The sequence below is a fragment of the Styela clava genome, chromosome 11 (assembly GCF_964204865.1).
Source record: "Styela clava chromosome 11, kaStyClav1.hap1.2, whole genome shotgun sequence".
Taxonomy (NCBI): domain Eukaryota; kingdom Metazoa; phylum Chordata; class Ascidiacea; order Stolidobranchia; family Styelidae; genus Styela; species Styela clava.
In genome coordinates, this window is record NC_135260.1 from 3,354,048 (window position 1) to 3,367,180 (window position 13,133).

The window sequence follows — 13,133 nt, forward strand, 5'->3', positions numbered from 1 at the left end:
ATCCCATTGTACCCGGGGCTGAATTAACCATTTTGAGTAAAATAAGCACGTGCTTGAGATACTAAGTAAAGGCGGCATATTTTCATAACCGAGTTTTTGGTCAGACGATTCAGACCTTAGAATTGGCCCGGTAGAAATAAATTTTGCCTTTTTTCTTTCTCAAGTATCATCCGAAACCTTCTTTGTAATGTTTCGTAGGTATGAGAACTATTTCCAAAAAACGTAAAATATATTAATCATAAATCGGCCTTCAATCAGTAATAAATATATTGTGAAACTTACTCATTCAATTATAGATAACACACAACAGAAGTCTCATTATTATTATATATATAAAGGACACGAAAGTCTTGAGTGCTTGGATCCTCTGAAGGCCATGATGCGTCCCTTGGAATAGTAAACCAGTGATTTGTTTCATATGCATGAACGATGACAAGAGTGATCCGGACGCTTAGCACGATGCATCAGACGTTCAGCCGTTAGCTACATCGTGCAGTGGCATAGGACTCCTTATTCATGAATCACGCAATAGGTAGCACTCGAGCTAGTCTGCTGAGAATCGTCTCCCATTCTGTCGAAATTTTCTCCATATATTGCATTGACCACGATTTCCCGAGTGATTGATTCTTCCGCCTCAGTTTTTTTGACATCCGGGGTGCTTGAAGTGACATTTGACCTGAGGTTAAATATATTATTTTTCAAGAGATTAGGTCACACCAGAATCTCCAGTATCCATCTTGGATTTTAAGATTCACCCCATGAGAGGGTGAAGTGTTTTGTTCAGGTAACTCTTCAAATCAGGTATGGGAATATTTAACCAGTTGGTCGCTGTAGTACCAGCGATCGTGCGGAGTGGCGCATCGTGCAAAGCGTTGGGAATAGGCACGTCTTACTACCCTGCGTGGGTTCGCAGGTTCGAATCCCATGTGGGGTTAATTATGTGAGAGAACAGTACGAGAGGATTCCTGGACACCTAGGGTGGGTGGTTCACACAACCGCTGGTCAGTTATGCTTTCTCCACCATCAGGTCCATGCTTCCAAAAACAAATAATCGACTAACTAATACCACACCCGACGTGGACTGGTAACCGGACGAGGGGCAGTGGTTCGCCATATGGATATGCCTTATTGTCGGCTTTCCTGTACCCGGGATAAATATGTAAATCGGAAATCCTATCTTATAAAACATTAGGTGTAGTGAATGATCCCCTGAAATGGTGCACCCTTTTAATCTTCACTCAATGTCTGGTATAACCCTATATTAGTCATTAAATTTACCTAATAAATAACAGAATCAATGCATGAATATATGGATACGAAGGTCAAAAAACTATGTCAACTAAGGGTGGAATCGATACATAAATAGTAGCTTACACACTTGGGCAGAATAGCAGTTTTAATGACCTCAAAATTTTGGCAGCGCGTACTCGTACAAGCAAGTTTTTTCACAGATGAACCATGTCAAATCCCCTGTGAGATCACTAATTTCTGACAGTCATATGGAAAATTTGCTTCGCATTGCTACATCGTCCTTTTCAGCGAATATTGACAAACTTGTTAGCGAAAACAGTGCCAAACTTCACACTAAAATGTCTACGGGTAGAAAAAATATTATTGACTTTACTGTAATTTCGTTTTTTTATTGTTCTTATTATTGAAGTTTGGTGCGACGGTTTTGTTTGTTTTTTCATAAACTTTTGGTCAGTGTAGCAAAACTAGAAAATAAATACCATGTTAAGTGGCCCGCGCAATTATTAGTAAACCCAATGTGGCCCGTCGTCCAAAAAGGTTGGCCGATCCTGCTATAGGGTGTAAAAAGCGTTCAAGTTACTAAAAATTGCTATGTATGATACAAAAAAAATGCCTTTTTTACATTTTAAAATGAGTGGGTTCGCCTCTCAACCCCCTGTATAGCGCCTCGTTCGTAGCGAAGATACGAAAATATTTATTCTTAACATACTGCTATTGCCCCACCAGTAATTTTATAAATATAGTGGTGGAACAATAACAGGATAGTAGCAAAGCATGGGAATTTCACCTACCGGTTTCGTATAATTACGACTCCGAGCACCACCCACGATATGACAAGCAATCCGATGGCGATTGCAAGGCCGGCAATCAGCTCGGATCCACCATGGTGCATCTGTGATGAATTGTCGCTTGTTACGTCGTTTGCCGTCACAAAAGAAGTCTGATCGGTAGATGAGTCTGTAATTGAGAATATTTCATATGATTGGATTAGAAGATGCGAGCTCTGGGCTCTATTAGTGACTTCAAAAAAGTTGCAAAGAACCACCAACGCACAGTGAATAGGATTGTCTTTGTCACAAAGATGTGAATAGATATGCCTGTTGACATGAAAGACGCCCCAATAATATGAAAAATCCTATGTTTATCATGCGGCTTTACGAAGATTTCTGTCAGTATTATTAAATGACGTATCGTACGCCGGGTAGTTCAGCAAACTTCAGAATGTTTAGCTATTCTACTTGCATCCTTTGATTCGAATGGGCGTTAATTTAATTGTGGAATATATTTTAATAAACTGAAAGGGGGGATAACTCCGTTTGAAATTTCCAGCCTACAAATATAGAAAAAATTCGAACTTCTGTATTCAGTTTCGAATGTGAGAATAAATATCTATACAACATAAATTGACACAATTACCCCACGAGCATTGGTGACCATATTCCTCTTGTAATAAAATTTAAAATCTGTTTATTCACGCCAATTGATGGTTTACTGCAACATTTCCCAACCGAGTCCCCAGAGAAGAATTTTGCCGTATTCCTATGGTGCCTTTTTACCCACACATTATAGACTACTTAAACTGTGTAAAAACAGAAGCGCGCGTAACACTATATAAGAATCAATTGAAGAATTGAACAATTATAATAGTTATGCATTGGGAGGGAAGAATGAAGAGTTCAGTCAGTCAGTAGGTTACAAAAATGAAAATACCCTTGAAGCAAACAAAAGCTAGGAAAAACATAAAAATGGCATTTCAGGGTGAAGGGTGACGCGAAAAAAATGTTGGTTTTTGAGAAGCGACACCTTACAAAATAAGCAAAAGATTTATTTAACAAAAAGGTAGCAAATGACTGGTTTACGAGTAAAAATGATTAAGGTCTATTCACTTATCGTATATAATACATTGCTCCCAGATACTTACCAGTTACTGTTGTTGGGTATTCGGTCTCCATCGTCGGGCATTCGAGATATTTGTACTGCAATTGAGCAAATTTGTCACCAGAATACTTGCCTGATATCTTCAATTTCGCTGGCATTTTCGACAGACGGAACCATGTGTAGTTGTCGCAGACCACGCCGTCTATATCCGGTCTTGTGAAAGTTGCTGTACTTTTTAGGCTGCATCCCAACGGCTGATAATATAGACATTTAACCACTGGTTGACTGCATATCCAACCTATTCCTGAAAAATACGGGTTTTTGATGAAATTAAAATATTCAGCTGTTAACAGTTTAGGTTTAGAGAAAAATAACTCTTTAATATTCACTTCTTCGTTTTTTTTTTACCGGTTTTGATACCAGAAGTGTGGGTGTCGCTTCTCGACAACCAGATTTTTGAGTGCAATTGCATTTTTCTCTCAATTTCTGTACAATTGATTTTTACTGGTTGAAATACTGAACTTTTGGATTCGTTGTGCGACTTCATGCGTGCGATAAAGTCGGGATACGCGTGGTTAATTACAAATATATACATTCGCTATAGTTGGGTTAAATGAAAATATAGCTGTACCTGACAAATACAACCAGCCCCTGCAGCCTGTACGGTTTTCCTCTGATATCCATCCATACATCGACACATGTTTGACAAATATAAAGAGTGTGTGGTTGTCCTTATATTCGGCAGGAAAATTCCAAGTCTTAGATCTGGTAGCGCTAACGCTTTCATATGTTATTTCTTCGGATCGATTACGCAACTCAACATCATCCTGGGCTCCGTTCACCTGAGTTGCAAGGAATGCTGAAAATAACAAACATCTATTGGGTATCATAACAAGAAATAGGCAAATCGCAAATCCGATAGGTGTGGATTTCGCGGAAGTGTTGAATGACGTAGACAGGAAGAACAAAAGAAAGGAATGTGAAAGGGGCAGTCAATTCTTATGAATTTCTTCGAGCTGTTTGTTAATGGTAATCCGGAACGAAATCGACTTTGAAAATTTCAACCAAACTTACCAAATAACATCAATATCGAGTAAATGATTAGTTTCATTTCTGTAATCTGGTAACTGTGATAATAAACTATTAGCGCTAACGTGGATTTGTAGTTAAGTGCTAACTCCTAGATATAAAACATTGTAAAATATCAACATAATATATATTTTCTATATGTGAGGAGCTAGAAAGTGAGAAGAATATTTCTCTGAACTGCTGTGCTCATGGAGACAGACATATTTGCTGATTTTAGAGCAGTGGCCGGAGTCGTATTTTTAAACTCTATGAGGTAGGAGTAGACCGTCCAGCCGAAAGGAGGGCAAGGTTTTTGGACCAGGGGTCAAAAATTTTGTTCACCTAGACTGGCGGGCCATGTAAGTGTGCATTAGTTGCGCAAAAGCGATTTTTCACAACATTGGGATCAAAAATTGATAAAACGATCTACAAGCTCACATCTGGTTCAGTAAAAGTTACTATTATGATGGAAATATCCATGACGAATGAGATTTACTTATCCTAATTTAAAATATCTCATATCCCGATTCACTTCCTATATTACAGAAAGCCACCGCAAGCTACTCTACATTATCGTTCATGAAGACAATCTCTGGTTACAAGGCTCCTCATTATTTGATTTGCAATTATTTTTTGGAAACACAACTGAAAACTGACAAAAACCACGAAAACGAGGCAATGTTTGCAACCATGCTTGAATATCTGTCTGAGCAAAAAAGGTATCTGAGCGGCTCCACAACGACATTATTGACTCATTGTAGGTTGGTCATAATTACAGAAATAAAAAGGGAAATCGATGCTCGGGGAAATATTCATACTTTGCTACACTACACTGCTATGCTACTTATCGTTAATGTCGACTACCTTGTGTTACAATCGCTTGCTATTTTGATTGCAATATGACAGGACAATGATTTCCGTATATAATAATGACATCATAATGAGGTTTCGTTCTAATGTATAATGGGCTTGATGAACTCTTAACTCTGTGATTCATTTACACAATTGCCCTGTTGAACTGTATTATAGCAGTATTTGGCGAAACAGAAAGCTGATTACACATTATGAAAACATTCTAGAATGATAATATTGAAACTCGACAGCTCGGATAAGCGACGCCTTTTGGTCTAGTTCTAGTATGAAGTTCCATAAATCTCATATGGGACTACAGAGAGATTCTTCACAAGCAAAAACTTTCGCTGTGTACCATGCGATGACTACATTAATTTCAAATTAAATAACTGTGAATTTAATCATTTGTCTCGCAATATATGTTCGCCAGTAACTCAGAATAGTGGAACACAGCATAGTAAAGACATTTTTTTGGGGGGGGGAGAGAACGTTCGGTTTTTATTAAACCGTTCAAGAATATAGCGATTTTGTACTGATGAAAATGCTTTGTCAAATGATGCATATGTTCTCAAAGTACACTATACAAAGTCCCAGGGCTCCGTGCAAAAAACTAATGGGCTCTGTGAGGTATTCAGTTACTCATGAAAATAGAGTACTGACTTGGCTCATTTTATAGACGTCCAAATGAGCAATAACAGCATTAATAAAATTTGAAAGCGGTAGCGTCGGAATGTGGCAACAAGCCTTTAAGGGTTGAAACCACCCCACTTGAAAAAAAGGGAGTCTAAACACTCTTGACTCAACACTTCCGCCTACGACCCTGCATTTACGATACAACTGAACATTGAATTTTATCATTTTCTGAAGCATAAATAATTTTTTTTTCAATACCCGATAAGATAATATTGCATATAGTTTACACTTAAATTGTGATATATATATATATCTACATATCAAGGCGTCTGAGTCTGTAATTCAGAATGCAAATTTGGTGTGAAGGAATAATCTAGATAACTAGTTCAAAAAAAAATTGGCGTTATTGAGTAGGTCTTATTTTAAGGTGAGGGCCTATATTAAAACCATTTTCAAAAATCAGGCTAGGTCTTATTGTTAGGGTAAGTCGTATTTTCGGGAAAACACGGTAGATGCTACTTTGCATTTTATTAGTTTCTCGCCTGCAATGTCGTTGAGAAAAATATCTTTCAGATCTGAAATAAAACCCCAGAAATCTGAAATAACAATGGGGAAGTGTAAAAGTGCCTCAATGTGATTGAAAGCTGATCGAAAAATATAACACTATCAGAGTGGAATTCCCTCCAAACTTCCTGAAACCGTTAAATAATTTGCCGCACCATTCTAAACGTTTTTGGTAATTTATATACGTGAGTTTCTATACTAATGGCAGACAGAATTCAATAAGTCTGACTTACCCCGACCTAAATAGAGATGACCGTAATAAAAAAAAAAAGATCTTATAATTATTGGTGGGGCAATAACACAGTACAAGAAATGGAAATTTAGGGTTATGTTGACGTCACAAAGTTAAAAATGGGAAGCTTTTAATTGCATGGAGTGGCAATAAGTGAAGTGAATTTAGAGTTAGATTGAGTTGACTTTGCAGTCATAGAACAAAAATTTTGAGACTAGGACGACTGGATGAGGTGGCAGTTCTGCATTTAGTTGGTTCCCTAAAATGATAATGTGGATCAGTGGTTAGGTAAAGAATAACTGGCTTTACACTCTTTAAATAAACGGAAAAGGTTCCAACCTATATGGACCTCAAGGATCTTTATATTCAGTACCTGGCAGTATTTTGACTTGAATCTCTATGTAAATGTTTTTAACACAGACTTTTCAGTTACAGTGTATAATGAATAGTTTGACATCCTGCCATGTATGATCGACTATGAATATTGAAGGCATGAAATGAAACTGAGCTGTAACTAAGCATGGACGACGTCACAAGGTTAGTTATGATTGTTGATATATTGAAGCTTCAGAATTTCGAGTCAAAATCGAGTTTCTAAGCTATATCAACAGATTTCGAACTCGTACATTCTTCTTTGACAAAGAAACAGGTAAATTTTTGTATAGGGCCAGTCTTCTTCAAAAACTAAATCATTGGTTACCAATCTTTTACTGATCACCGAGCTCATCTCACTCACTCAATAAATTAATTCTTTGGTATGGATTATTGTTTTCTAAATAATGACAGAACAATGTATTCCGTAGCTTCCCTGCATTTATATAGTACTTCCCACGGCCGGATTTGTTTGTGAGGCCCGCCTTTAAACAATGACGTCATAAATAATTTATTTAATTTATAAAGGCAGATTTCGAACCCGATATGGCTTTTGTTATTGAGTCAGTCTTTCTTAATATCTAAAACAGGGATTCTCAACCTTTTTCCCCGTGAAGTACCCCCCGAGTTACGAAACAATCAACGCGAACCCCCGGTAATCAGACACCGAACAACGTTGTGATATACTGATATATTGACTAACAATTTGTTACAATATCAATTTATTGACCATATGTAAAAAAATTAAATCGTCGTGTTGATATTATTGTCCTTGTCCTCTGCCTAACTAATGAATTTTTAAAATCTCTCCCAAGTTTCAATAAGCATAATCACTCCTCCAATGCTCGCAGCACGCTGTCTTTAGAGATTTCATAGTTTGTACGCAAGGCCTCGAATTTCACATTGTTGCATCACAATCACAAGGGCTCCCGAAGTATGCGAACCAAGATGGCGGACATCGGAATGTAATATGTGTACTAGGTTAGGGTTAGGCCATAATTTTAGGTATAAATACTACGGAAGGCTCTTGGCTAGTCTTCGAACTGATAATAGGACTAAAATAGGGAAAATTGGAAAAAAATTATCGCCTAACCCTAACCTGTTACCCATGTTACGTTCCGATGTCCGCCATCTTGGTTCGCATACTTCGGGAGCACCCAATCACAACAACGCTAGATCATGTGAAATCTACGTTTCAATTAGTGTGTAGTTTCAATGGGCACGCATTTTCCCATGGTATTATTAAAGTATATTAAAAAACAGCAATATACAGAAACTCGACTGTCATCCAAGTACAACTGGAAATCTTCTTGTGAATCACTGGGGGTTCGCGAACCCCAGATCTAAAACATAAGTTACCAATCATTTTCGGCTACTGAAGCACATCTCATATACTCAAATAAATTATGCTTCGACATGGTTTATAGATTTTCAATTTTAGCGGCCAATGTATTCACTCCCTGCATTTATATAGCACTCCTATAACTTGCTCCAAACAAGGCACTAGACAAGCACCTGTATATTCATCCCCTATTTCACCCAATTCCACAATCTGGGGAATATATTGGAGAGCGAGGTTCTTCAATCAAGATTGTTTCTGAAAAGTTCCCACAAACTAAACAACACCTCAGTCAATAGGTTCGATTATATTTATTCAATGACTACATCTATCACTACAAAAATCATCAAAACGCTCAATGAATTAGAGTAAAATAACAGTATGACTTGAATAATTATACAATACCAGTAAGTAAATTGCATTGCTATACAGTTATAGTTATTCTCTTGAATTAAAGTAAAATAACAGTAACTGGCTCGAATTACCTTGAAATAACATTAAATTTGATGCATTTTATTACAATATAATCAATATCAATAAAAATTGTCGGACATGGGATGTCAGTCATTTGTCAGGTGAGTTAGGGTCAATGACATGCAAGCTTGTACTTGGACATCGATATCAAATGGAGCGAATAATACATTCAGTATAATTTGTAAGAAGGTTTAAAACCAACACTTTGCCTGTCAAATGTCATGCTTTGAATGAGTCGATGGAAATAATATGAGAATTAACTATGAAAAGTCGGTAATTTGATGCGTTTTTTTAAAAGTACATAAATCAAATATTTTTCAAGAAAATTTGATAAACGAACAAAACTTGTCATTTGACTGAATAATTTTGAGAACTTGACTGTGAATTTTGCAAAGCTGGGGTCAATGGAGCGATTACTATCATCAGGGCTCAAAATGAACTCAATATTGCTGTGAATATATAAAATCCATGTTAAATTAGAAATAGCATATACATAACCAATATACAATACAACGGAAGCAATCACGTGATATAAAATTAAACGGGCGATTGGCTACAATGCACAAAAAATCCATACATAGCTCGAAATCAACAGGTATTTATTCATTCTACGTATTGTTAAATTACGATCACAAGGAATGCAATATTTTTATGAAAATAACGGAGCCTCGTGGTTTTTATATATTATTCCTCATTTTGTATCGAGTAATTTTCAAGTTGTTCTTTGTACCTTCTGACATTTTCTGTTTCTCCTTATCACTAGGCCAATCCGCAACCTTTTCATGCGCATTCAGAGATTGCAAATAAAACGATTCAGCCTTGGAATAATCACTGAGATTATAATGCGCATAACCGATGTTGTGTAATAGCTCCCCAAACATTCTATATTTTGCAGCGTTCGAACCAAACGTTTGATTCATCAAATCCAAACCTTTATTATAAAACCCTATTGCTTCCTTATACTTACCAACTTCATCGTAACAATACCCAATATTTTTCAAGCATGCTGCCTCCATATCCGCCTTCTTATTCTTATCAGCTCCTGATACTGATCTCAACTCTCTCAACATATCAGTGATTATTTTTAAACCAACATCTCTCGCAATCACTTTCATTTTATCGCCTTTATTGACCATAGCTTTGATCACGCTGCAACACTTTAATGAGCAATCACAAATCCCACCAACCGAATTATTCGGGTTCGAATTGTACTTATACAACTTAGCACAACAAGAGAGTAAAATCAATGCACGAATATGAGACAAATCAGAAATATAATTATCAACTAATTTGGTTACGTCATCAACACTAGGTTTTGGTGATGATGTCATTATTCTTTGTAACGCTCCAATGCACCTCAATGCTTTATCCGGTCTTCCAAGTTGACAGTAGCATTCTGACATCATAAATTGTTGTTCTTGAGAAGTTGGAATATCTTGCAAAGTAATGAGCGCGTCCGCGAACTTTGATTGGTTAATCAATCGTCTTATATTCTCTGAAGAAACAGAAATTTAGTTCAAATAAATTTTATGAACTAATTGAAGACTTATTCAACTGAAAACTTTTACAATATTAACAGGCTGTCCAACTATATTGCCATTGAAGTCCCTTTGGTTTCTGTTCTGATCCGGACAAGGATTGACTGAGAGGCGTATGCAATCGGGTAGGTCATACCAAATAAAAAATATTTAACTTGGTCGCGAAGAAAGAGAGCTCTTTGCGTTTATTTGGTTGATTCTGCTGTTGTCAATAATAGTAACCGATAACCACACGAATCTTAAACTTAAATCACAACTAAGTAAAATATCTTAATAAACTGCAAATAAAGAACATTCGGTTGAGCGATAATTTCTTTTCAAGCTATAAACATATAACCGAGAATATCGGTCGGAGACCGAAGACTTATCGATCGGAGGTTAGGGGATCCCCAAAAACAGCGCTCTTACTCCATAGTGACACCGTGTGTCCCATAACTGATTAATTAATAACTCGCTAATTATACGACATAATTCATCAAAAATCAATAGGCTTCTTTCTGGTCCTAGATAAGATAAATGCACATGCAAAATCTGGAGCAGATTCAATCTCGCTTTCGTGAGATATCGCGTGCATCTAACAGAAAAACAAACAGACAAATGCCTATCAACATACTTACCGATCTTAAGATCGATAAGTAATAATCTGAATGCAATAACCCTAACAACTAAAACAAAGTCTAACGGTCACGGTAACTATAAACTTTGCAGGTGTTATAGTAGAGCAGCTCATGCCAAAGTTACGAATTTTGGCGAATGCGGCTGAAATTTCGTTTGGTGATTTTCGACCACCAATATCGTTATATTTGAAATAAGCCACAAGCAGAGTAGAATGACCGTGATATCGTTCATAGCTCAGCATATCCCAATGGTTGCAATGTATTGCCCTACTAGCAGAAGTATGTTGTGTCTATAATTGAGCCTGCTTACCAGATGTAACGAAATGCATTCTTTCAGTGAGATTCACACTTCCAAGAATATCAGTGACGTCACTGCTTCCAGGGTCATCAGTGACGTCATGAGGAGAAGGATGAGTCGTCGTTTGATCGTTCAATCCTGAGAAACGAGAAATATTCCAACCAATAGAAGACACAATGACTCAGAGAAGTGGGAGTTATTTCAAAAGCCAGCCACCCCTTCTGTTTAAAGGAGTTTCAACTTAGATGGCTTTCGACAAAGTAGGAACAGGTGGAAAGCTATATCTCCTTTTCCGTAGTTTTGGGATTTGCCACTTAATAACTCGGACTGTTATGCTTCGTCCAGATAAACTCACCTTTTATTAATAAATTCATTAATAAATCACGACCAGATGTTCAAATGATGAGACTACCACTGGGAAGAGGATTATATAGCATGTTCGTTACACTAATGCAGGGGTCGGCAACCTTTTGTCGCACGCGGGCCAAAATTAAAGGTTGCAAGTCATTGGCGGGCGCACATATTTTTAGAATGTTAAAAATTGAATGGATAACCGATGAATCACATTTTATCACACAGATCAGAAGTTAAATTTTAAGCAGCGCGCGTAGACTGAACATTTGAATATTTTTGCGCCATTAAACCATTTGCACTTGGCATCAACTTTTCTGCGTTTTGTTGTCATTTGTCTGAATTAAAATTAAATTATAGACTCATTAAACGAGTAATTGTGAATTATATACTTGTTACGTTATAATATAATTTAGTCTACACGTAAATTCTTTTGCGTGAAGAATATAATCGACAAAATAGCTATAATTTGTTACTATAATTCAGTGAAGCGTCGCGGGCCGAATTATATTGCTCCGCGGGCCGTAGGTTGCCGACCCCTGCACTAATGTTTTGGCTTATATGAGGATTAACTGACCTCTATCAGAACTTGATCTTTTCGCGTTCTCTTCCTCGGAGTCTTTAAAACCTGTTGGAATAGAATCGTGTTGCAGCTCAGTAGCTTCGGCTTGAGAGTTTCCTGAGAATTAGTTGAATATTTTTGAACAAACTACTACTGAAAATATAAGAAAGACTGTTCAGGAGGACATACCTGAAGTTTGGACGACAATCTGACCGATTTCTGCGGCCCTAACATCCGTCTTCTGCCTGGAAATTAAATTTAAAAAAAATGGTTGATAGGATATAATGCGGTATTGGAGGCACTCATGTTCTACACAGTATCTGGTTCGTCACCAAAATTCGTGAAACTATTACTTACATCTATGTTTTCTATGATTTTGGTTTTAAAATTAATTTTCATTTTCAAGTTTTCTCAAAGCAAGATTCCAATCCTCAAATCATGCACAGCAAAAAGTTGCAAGCTACCACTGAAGACAGCTATTTTGAGAATCGATAACAGTTGGCATCAGACTTGAATTCATGACTTGAGCTGACAGGAAAATATATTTATAGCCCACTGTTTTAGTATATGAGTAAAAAAAACAAGCTTTCTTACCCGACGTTGTCTCCAGACACTATTGTTCCTTCCTGATAATTCACGGTTATAGCTGGGAGTTGAACGTTAATAACTGGTGGTTGGCGCCCGCCTTCAGCCATTTTATTATTTTCTCACTTCAGTATGATTTAAATAATCCAATCTTTTTTAATACATCAGATCTGTTTTAAGTATGGTCCAAAATATTATATTCTCATTTAACAAATAATATCTAAGCCATTTAATGTAGCTATTCAGAGGCTTTCATATATAAACCGTATTCTGGACCCTACCCTATGCTAAATATTTCTTTGCAAAAACATATTTTTGAGCAAATATAGCGAGCTTAAAGTGAATGTAGCTAAAAGTATATTCAGTTTCAATTCTAATTGAAAATATATATGTTGTCATACGCTACCTTAACTCTGATTCCGGCCGCCAACTTGGTCATTACAAGACTCTTTATTGCAGCTAAAATTTGAATAAAAGTTATTGTTCAACCTACCGCTCTGCGAGCTCCTATAAAATCTC

The 13,133-nt window shown here is 36.8% G+C and overlaps 2 protein-coding genes across 2 annotated transcripts; both read right to left on the reverse strand.

Annotated features, from left to right (window-relative positions):
- Positions 1-313: 313 nt before the first annotated feature.
- LOC144429532 (uncharacterized) lies at positions 314-4,299 on the reverse strand. Its single transcript, XM_078117606.1, has 5 exons — positions 4,204-4,299; positions 3,761-3,988; positions 3,173-3,433; positions 2,043-2,208; positions 314-676 (listed from the first exon to the last, which is right to left on the reverse strand). The coding sequence occupies exons 1-5, from the start codon at positions 4,238-4,240 to the stop codon at positions 511-513; spliced, it is 858 nt and encodes a 285-aa protein (XP_077973732.1). The 5' UTR covers positions 4,241-4,299; the 3' UTR covers positions 314-510.
- A 4,182-nt stretch (positions 4,300-8,481) lies between these two features.
- On the reverse strand, positions 8,482-12,862 carry LOC120348139 (uncharacterized). Its single transcript, XM_039418265.2, has 5 exons — positions 12,624-12,862; positions 12,219-12,274; positions 12,045-12,146; positions 11,129-11,254; positions 8,482-10,158 (listed from the first exon to the last, which is right to left on the reverse strand). Exons 1-5 carry the CDS (start codon positions 12,722-12,724, stop codon positions 9,341-9,343), a joined length of 1,203 nt encoding a protein of 400 aa, XP_039274199.2. The 5' UTR covers positions 12,725-12,862; the 3' UTR covers positions 8,482-9,340.
- Positions 12,863-13,133: the final 271 nt, after the last annotated feature.

What these genes read in the sequence shown, in the direction of transcription:
- LOC144429532 (XM_078117606.1), bottom strand. Translation starts at nt 4,240, where the DNA reads ATGAAACTAATCATTTACTCGATATTGATGTTATTTG. An exon ending in CTCGATATTGATGTTATTTG is followed by an intron (nt 3,989 to 4,203) that starts GTAAGTTTGGTT and finishes TGTTATTTTCAG; the next exon opens with CATTCCTTGCAACTCAGGTG. An exon ending in ATACCCAACAACAGTAACTG is followed by an intron (nt 2,209 to 3,172) that starts GTAAGTATCTGG and finishes TCTCAATTACAG; the next exon opens with ACTCATCTACCGATCAGACT.
- LOC120348139 (XM_039418265.2), bottom strand. Translation starts at nt 12,724, where the DNA reads ATGGCTGAAGGCGGGCGCCAACCACCAGTTATTAACGTTCAACTCCCA. An exon ending in GATTGTCGTCCAAACTTCAG is followed by an intron (nt 12,147 to 12,218) that starts GTATGTCCTCCT and finishes ACTAATTCTCAG; the next exon opens with GAAACTCTCAAGCCGAAGCT. An exon ending in AATGCATTTCGTTACATCTG is followed by an intron (nt 10,159 to 11,128) that starts GTAAGCAGGCTC and finishes CTGTTTCTTCAG; the next exon opens with AGAATATAAGACGATTGATT.